The sequence below is a fragment of the Juglans regia genome, chromosome 7 (assembly GCF_001411555.2).
Source record: "Juglans regia cultivar Chandler chromosome 7, Walnut 2.0, whole genome shotgun sequence".
In the NCBI taxonomy this organism is placed as follows: domain Eukaryota; kingdom Viridiplantae; phylum Streptophyta; class Magnoliopsida; order Fagales; family Juglandaceae; genus Juglans; species Juglans regia.
In genome coordinates, this window is record NC_049907.1 from 30,195,216 (window position 1) to 30,202,942 (window position 7,727).

Sequence of the window (7,727 nt, forward strand, 5' to 3'; positions counted from 1 at the left end):
TATTATGTAATGATTAGATTAAAATGTTAAAAGTTTAAAATTTAAAATTATTTTGTATTGAATGATATTTAAAAATAAAATTATAAAAAATTATAAAAAATTTTAAGAATTTTATGTCTCAGACGTTCTAAACGAAGCATATATCTCAGCCAACCGTGACCTACTAGTTTCATGTTTAAAATTACCAAAATATAAGCTGACAACTTATATATAATTTTTATACAACTTAATAATAAAAATTTGATTTTTAAGAGTTTTCTTTTAACTTCTGATTTAATTTTGATATGTTTGATTTTTTTTAAAAAATATTATTTTATTGTAAAGTCCGGTTGTCATTGCATCAGTGCCACCAGTCCGGAAGGTATCAAATTCCCATTGGGGGAAGTGTGAAAGAAAAGAATGTAAACCCTGGAAATAAAAAAGGTTGGGCAAACTACTTGCTTGTGAGTTGAGTGAGAGCGGAATTGGTGGGAATGGAGTCCGACGAGGTCAAGCTACAGAGGGTCCCACTGAGCCAAAGGCCCGAGTGGTCGGACGTCACTCCGGTTCCCCAGGACGACGGTCCGAGCCCTGTCGTCCCCATCGCCTACAAAGAAGAATTCGTCGAGACCATGGACTACTTCCGGGCCGTATACCTCGCCGACGAGCGGTCAGCCCGTGCACTGCGCCTCACTGCCGAAGTCATTGACTTGAACGCCGGCAATTACACTGTAAATTCCCCTCTCTCTCTTGCTTTTTATTCTCTGTGTTATAATTTTGGATAATTAGGTGTTCCAAATCGTTTTCGGGTCGGGTTTTGATGCATTTGAAATTGGCTTCGGCTTAGGAAAGAAAGCCGAATACCCCACTCCTCTATAACATATTACTGACTGTAGTCATTTTTCCCATTTTGATGGGAAATTTGATCGGCAATGGGAATGACTATCTTATTGCTACATTTTTTTTTTTTTTTTAAATCTGTTTAATCTTTACTGGGTGAAATTTCACATTCTTCTATTTGTTATGGCCTATGAGCTTCAGCTCGAATGCACCCCCCGCTCCCTTACAAAAATCGGACGGAGGTTTAGGCTGTGGTGGAAGGATCTGGTCCCTAGAATTATCTGAGTACCCCGACAGCATTAAATTTTGTGCGATCCATAGAATAAAAGTTGGATTCTTTTGTTAGTATTTGCAAGTTGGATATGGTAAAGGCCTACGGCCTTGTAAATTGGACTTTCTTATTGTATATGTTGAGGAGGTGTGGTTTCGAGGAGAAATGGTGTAGTTGGATAGCCCGCCATATCTCTGCAGTACATTTTTGGTTTTGGAGAATCACACACCAACGGGATTTTTTAATTGCTCTTGTGGCCTTCATCTAGGGGTTCCCTTGTCTTCTTTACTACAGTAAATGGTGCCTTTTCATCAGGGTTTTCTATAGAGTCTAGAAATTCAGATTGTTTATTGATTCCTCACATTTTATCCATAGATGATACGTACATTTTTTGCAAGGCAATCCTCGATCATCTTCAGTACCTGCAATGTTTGTTGCTATGCTTTGAAACAGTCTTTGGCCTAAAGATTAATATGGTTAAATCTGAACTGCTCCTTGTTGGTAATATTGAGAATGTAGAAAGTATGGTGACTGGTCTTGGATGAAGAGTTGCTTCATCGGCCATGACTTACTTAGGTCTCCCTTTGAGAGCTCCTTTTTTAAAAGCAAAGTTTATTTGGGATGAGATTCTTGAGAGGATTGAGATTCATTGACTGGATGAAGTGGCAGTATTTATCAAAGGGTAAAAGCAGAACTTGCCTATTTTTATTTGTCACTCTTCTTCTTCCTGCAGGTATAGCAAATCATTTGGAGAAATTACAACGGATTTTTTGGGGGATGGTGTGAGGGCAGAGTTTAGATTTCATTTGCTAAAGTGGTCTAAGGTGTACTCTCCATTTTTCTCTCTGAGGATTGGGGGTCTGAAGTTAATGTGGTTTCAATAGAGCTCTCATGGGGAAATGACTATAGGATTTGGGTTGGTGGGGATCTAATAAGGTTAAAAGAAGATTAACTCAAAAACTTCCGCAATAGCTCTTTCGATCTTTAAAAGAGTTTTAACTTATAGCTTCATTTTACAACAGGTACTTGGTTTAAAGCTGACAAAATATTCATTGTAGAGTGCATGGAAGTGTAGCTTATCTAAGCCCTCATGTTGTTATTCTTTGATGCTGGATGTTTGACGTGAATTAGTAAAATATTTGTCTAAACCTGGTTTTTATAATCACTAGCTGCACGTTCGTGTTATGTGAGGGAAAAAGTTCCTGAATTCATTATAGGAATATAAAAAGAAAATGAAAAGCCCTGATTCTTTTGTGGTACCTACGAGTGAAGTGGAAATCGAATGGGTTGTTTTGGGAAATAGAAATCTAAATTGTAGGTAGAGTGTAAGAGATGGGTAAATGAATGGTCATACTGGGTGAAGTGGAAATGTTGGTGTTGTAATTAAAAGAATAATAAAAATAACAAACCAGTAAAATAGTAAAAAAAACTAAGGTTTTTTGGAAAATGCTGAGGTGGCTCAATGAGAGGAAAAAAAATGCCTCAGAAATATATAGGTAATATATTTGATCAAGTTCTTGACATTCACCTGTATGTTCTGTTGTCATGCCATTTTATTTGTTCATACTTTAAATTATTTATTTTAAAAATATAAGAGGTTTTAGAACCTTACATGTTATACAAACTGTATAGACTCTGCATGGGAAACTAGAAATTGTATTTGTTTCTGAATGAGAACACTTGACATCCCAAATATTAAGATGTTTGTGGAGGAGGCCATATCTGAGCTCTTAGACGATGTTCCCGAATGGCCATTTAGCCATGGAAGGGAATTTGCTAGTTCATTTTTCAAGGAGATGGGACTAAGAAAACTTTTATTTTTCATAGGTATGGCATTTCAGGCGTTCAATACTTGAGGCTCTCGATGCTGACCTGAATGATGAACTGGACTTCATTGAGAATATTGCTAGGAGTAATTCTAAGAACTATCAGATATGGTGAGCCATAATATAAATTTTTTTCTTTTCTTTGTGGTGTATGTAAAATACAAGAGACATTCTACAAAGATGTATGAAAAACCTGAAGCTGGTGTTGTATTTTTCTTTTGAGTCATGTCAGCTCTTGTCAAGTTCATTTTAATCTATCCCTTTGACTACCAATTTTTCATTGAGTTCTTTTGGAGTATCTGTAGCTTATTTTACCCTTACCCAGGTACCGCTGCATTGATCTTAATGACAGATATTTGCAGGCATCATAGGCGGTGGGTTGCTGAGAGATTGGGAACTGATTCTGCAAGGAAGGAGCTTGAGTTCACCAAGAATATATTTTCCATTGATGCTAAACATTATCATGCCTGGTCCCATAGACAGGTTTGTTGTTCCTGTTATCTTCTTTATGCTAAATAATTGACCCAAAGCTTTAATATATGAAATCTTTACCATGTGCCCACCCGTGCAGTCTCTCTCTCTCTCTCTCTCTCTCTCCCCTTCTCCCTCTCCCTAATTGAACAAGTACTTTGAGCACCATTGCGCCAAGCTTTAGTATATTTTAAGTTATATTTGGTACTGATTGGTACAAAAATTGGATTTGAGTTAACTTTTTTATTCCCTTTTCTTTCTTCTTTTCTCTTTAATGCAGTGGGTTCTGCTGGCTCTAGGAGGATGGGAAGATGAACTTGGCTACTGTCAGCAGCTCCTTGAAGAAGACATTTTTAACAATTCTGCTTGGAATCAGGTATAGTGACATGTAAAACATCTTACTCAGTCCATCCAATATAACAAAAATGAAGGTCCTATTCATGCCCACGGGTGAAAGTTTAGTACAAGCTAATAGTTTTTATGAGTGTGGAACTGTAATTAGACAATTGACAGATTATAATAATTTACCATGATTCCATGGTGCAACTTATCATGTCTAGTTTGCCTTCTTTTTTCTTTTTTATCATGCAAGTTTTGACCTCTGCATGTTTTAAAATGGTCAATAAACAACAAAGTTACAAACTACACTCAATAGGAATTTCGTTAATTACTGATTTTAATACTGTTTAATGTCATACCTACTTCTTATTACGGCTTCATCACGATCTTATGCCCAGATTGGTCCTTCACTCCTGAAATTCTTACAAAATTTATCACTACCATCTGCATTGGATTATATAGGGCTTTGCATTGGTGTCTACGGGTTTCTTGTTTTATTGACGTGGACAATTTGCCTCTGTTTCTTTTGCTTTTTTTTTTCCAAAAAAAATATATATTATAAGTTTGGCGAGCAGGGTTATTTCTCTCCTCTCTTCTCAGTAAATCAACCATCATATGTTTTGTTTGCAACAGAGATTCTTTGTCATAACAAAGTCTCCCCTCCTGGGAGGCCTAGAGGCTATGAGAGAGTCTGAAGTGAGTTACACTGTTGAAGCCATACTAACCTACCCTGAGAATGAGAGCCCATGGAGATACCTTCGAGGGCTTTACAAAGGCGACACCCAATCTTGGGTGAACGATCCTCAGGTTTCGTCAGTGTGTTTGAAGGTTTTGAATGCCACAAATAACTGTATGTTTGCTCTGAGCACACTTTTGGATCTTCTCTGCCATGGTCTCCAGCCAAGTCAAGAGTTCAATGATGCTGTGGATACTCTGAAGCCATCAGGCCCAGATCAACCAGATTCTGACTTGGTAAAAAAAGTTTGTTCTATCTTGGAACATATAGACCCGATCAGAGCCAACTATTGGAAGTGGCGTAAGAGCAAGCTTTCCAGTGCAACTTAATATCGGAAAGGCTAATGGATAAGCTGATTGTGTCATCTCATTGTCAATTTATCACTCATATCTACAGATGGCGTTGGATACAGGGTCATGGCCCTTAGCCAGCTTATTTCGAGGATATTTCTGAAAAAAAAAAAAATCCAATCCTCATGTTTTCATTTGAGTAACATTGTTATACAGTCGGAACTTAATTTGTGGGACTACCATCCTGTTGTTGTAACCTTGAGGTGCATTTATAAAATGTTAGAGTTGATCTTAATATATTCGTTTTCTTTTACCTAGAAAATCTCTGCAAAATCTTAGTTTTTCATGAAAGATTCTGTCATTTAAAATGACTTGGGAAATGTATTTCTAGAAGGGTCATTAAATATTAAAACATCTTCCCCATGCATGCATATGAAACTCATTACAAAAACTGCAGACTGGGTTATTATTATTATTTATTATTATTATATAGTCTGATTAGGAACGCATTGTTTGGCGGCAAGTTTTGAAGATAATAATAATTGTCTGTAAAATCAACTTTGATATCTTTCATTTCCAGCCAAAAGTTTGTGAGTTAAGCAGAGAAATCAGCAGCGGGGTTAAGAATTGAAATCAAGTGAAAGGCTTAAATAAAAGAGAAATAATAGTTGTAGTATTGAATTCACAAGGGTCGTATAATCATTTTGAAAAAAATAAATAAATACAAGATTCATATGAAAAAAATTAATTTTTTAATAATAGATCTAATTTTTTTTTTAAAATAATTATATAATACTTAGACAATTATACGTAATATTATTATAATGATAATTGTGACTGAGACTGCACATACTTCTTCTCCCCTTCATTTTCAAAGAATCATTTCCAAAGTTACTGATTGGATGTTCATTTGAAGGACAAATTAGCTCTATGAAATGTGATCATTTCTTCTAAGCTATTGCTGCAAAAAGTCATGGTTCTCTCTCTCATTACCTCCGTCACTTTCCCGTTTCTGGCGCCTCTTGCCAGAAATTTTAGAGGCGCTAGAAATTTTCTTAATTTTCTTTCTGTTTCTATCTTCGTTTCTTTTCTGCCTTCTTGTTGCCTTCATTCGTCCATTTGGTTATTAAACTCATTTTAATTTATTATTATAATTTTTTTTAATTTTAAAATAATAATAATATTAAAAATTAATATTCTAATAATATTTTATTATTTTAATTCAATTCAATTCAATTCAATTTAGTTTAATATCTAAAATCAACTTTATACTTTAAAAGATCTTTTCGTTTTATCTTTCACGTTTTGTTATGGCATCAGAAAAAGTGTTTTGGTGGATTTGAAGCTATTCACTTTTCAATAATGATATCCTTATCACTTTTTTACTATTCTTCTATTAATTTTTTTTAAATTTTTAAATTTTAAATTTTATTTATTTTTTTAATAATTAAAAATAGTTTTAAAAATATTAAAAAGAAAAAATATTAAAAATAATAAAATAATAATAAAAAGATTAATCATCTATCATTACCCTCCACTTTTTCAGAGGTAAAGTAATGATTATTGCATATCATAGAAAGAAAAATGCTTACTGCAGTCGCCTCGTGCAGTCGCCGTGCAAACGGCTTTGATGTGGCAACCCAAAAACACACCGTTTTATTTTTGCAACTTTTCATTTGTCCCGCTACAATACCCCTCCCTCTCCTCCATCCCAAATCACACTGCAAGACTTTCCCTCTCTCCTCAGACCCACGCTGCAAGACGGCAAGACCCTTCCCGTGGTGGAGGCAAGGTGCGACGGGGCTGGGCTGGATGAACCGTGGTGGCGCGGCTGAAGTTGGCTGAGGGCGTGCGGCTGGACACTAGTTGAGAGAGGAAGAGAGGGTGATGAGCGAGAGAGTGAGCGGAGAAAAGAAGTAAGCCGAGAGAGGGACTCACCGAGAGGAGTAGCGACGGGCTGGGGTGGCTTGGGGTGTTCGGTGATGATCTCTATGCAGGTGGTAGTGGCCTGGAGGAGCTGGCTATTTGCGGAGGAGTCGTGCCAAACGGAAGAGCTGGGCTCTGCTTTCGGGGGTTAAAACAGAGATATTTCGGTGATGTGGTTCTTTGTCGGGTGGGGTGGAGGTGCAGTGGCGCGGGTCATGCACGATGGTGGCTGGCTACGGGTGCTATGGGGGTGGCGGTGGTTCACGACTGGGCAGCTTGAGAAGGGAAGAGCCGTGCAGATTGGTTTGTGAACTGCAGTCACTGCATATGGGTTTGCAAACTGAGGGAAGGAGAGAGGAGATATCCTTGGGTTGCAGATTGGTTTGCGAACTGCGGGAGGGAGAGAGGAGATATACTTGGTTTCACTGCAGATCGGTTTGGGAGATATACTTGGAACTTTTCTATAGTGGTTCAGTGAAACAAAACGGTAGTAAAACGCTGTCGTTTTTTTTTTTAATTTTTCACTAACAAGCCACATCAAATGCTGATTGCATGGCGACTCCCACCAACGACTGTACGTAGCAGTTCTGTCATAGAAAGTAGTAGGAGGAAAGTTGATAAATGTATTATCATTGGAAAGACGACTGCGAGATGGCTGGAGAAAATGGTGGTCGCTTGTGCTGAATCAGAATCTAGAGAGTTCTAAAAGACGTCACGTGAAGGAAACTGGTTTAAATTCTTCATTTCATTTTATTTTTAAATATAATTTAAATATAAAATTTTAAATTAATCATTATAATTTTTTTAAAATTAATTATTATAATTTTTCAAATAAAATATAAAAAATAATTACAACATTTTCAAATCTTTAAATAAAAATAATATTATAAAACTATATTCTTACAATATTTTAACTTTATAATTTTTTTTTTCAATTTTTTCTCTTTCATTTTTCAAAACCCATAAAACACGCAACTCAAACTATCTCAGTACTATTCATAAACTATCTTACTACTATTCACGAAATTTTCATCTCATCTCACTTCTCA

General features: G+C 36.2%; 1 protein-coding gene across 1 annotated transcript; it reads left to right on the plus strand.

Moving 5' to 3' along the window:
• The first annotated feature begins 312 nt into the window (after nucleotides 1–312).
• Nucleotides 313–5,049, plus strand: LOC108980046 (protein farnesyltransferase/geranylgeranyltransferase type-1 subunit alpha). Its single transcript, XM_018950866.2, has 5 exons — nucleotides 313–710; nucleotides 2,918–3,027; nucleotides 3,279–3,399; nucleotides 3,668–3,763; nucleotides 4,360–5,049. The coding sequence occupies exons 1-5, from the start codon at nucleotides 474–476 to the stop codon at nucleotides 4,789–4,791; spliced, it is 996 nt and encodes a 331-aa protein (XP_018806411.1). The 5' UTR covers nucleotides 313–473; the 3' UTR covers nucleotides 4,792–5,049.
• Nucleotides 5,050–7,727: the final 2,678 nt, after the last annotated feature.

Excerpts from the sequence above, each read along its gene's own strand:
- LOC108980046 (XM_018950866.2), top strand. The coding sequence starts at position 474 with ATGGAGTCCGACGAGGTCAAGCTACAGAGGGTCCCACTGAGCCAAAGG. Across the intron at positions 3,400-3,667 it reads ATGCCTGGTCCCATAGACAG|TGGGTTCTGCTGGCTCTAGG; the intron begins GTTTGTTGTTCC and ends TCTTTAATGCAG. Across the intron at positions 3,764-4,359 it reads ACAATTCTGCTTGGAATCAG|AGATTCTTTGTCATAACAAA; the intron begins GTATAGTGACAT and ends TGTTTGCAACAG.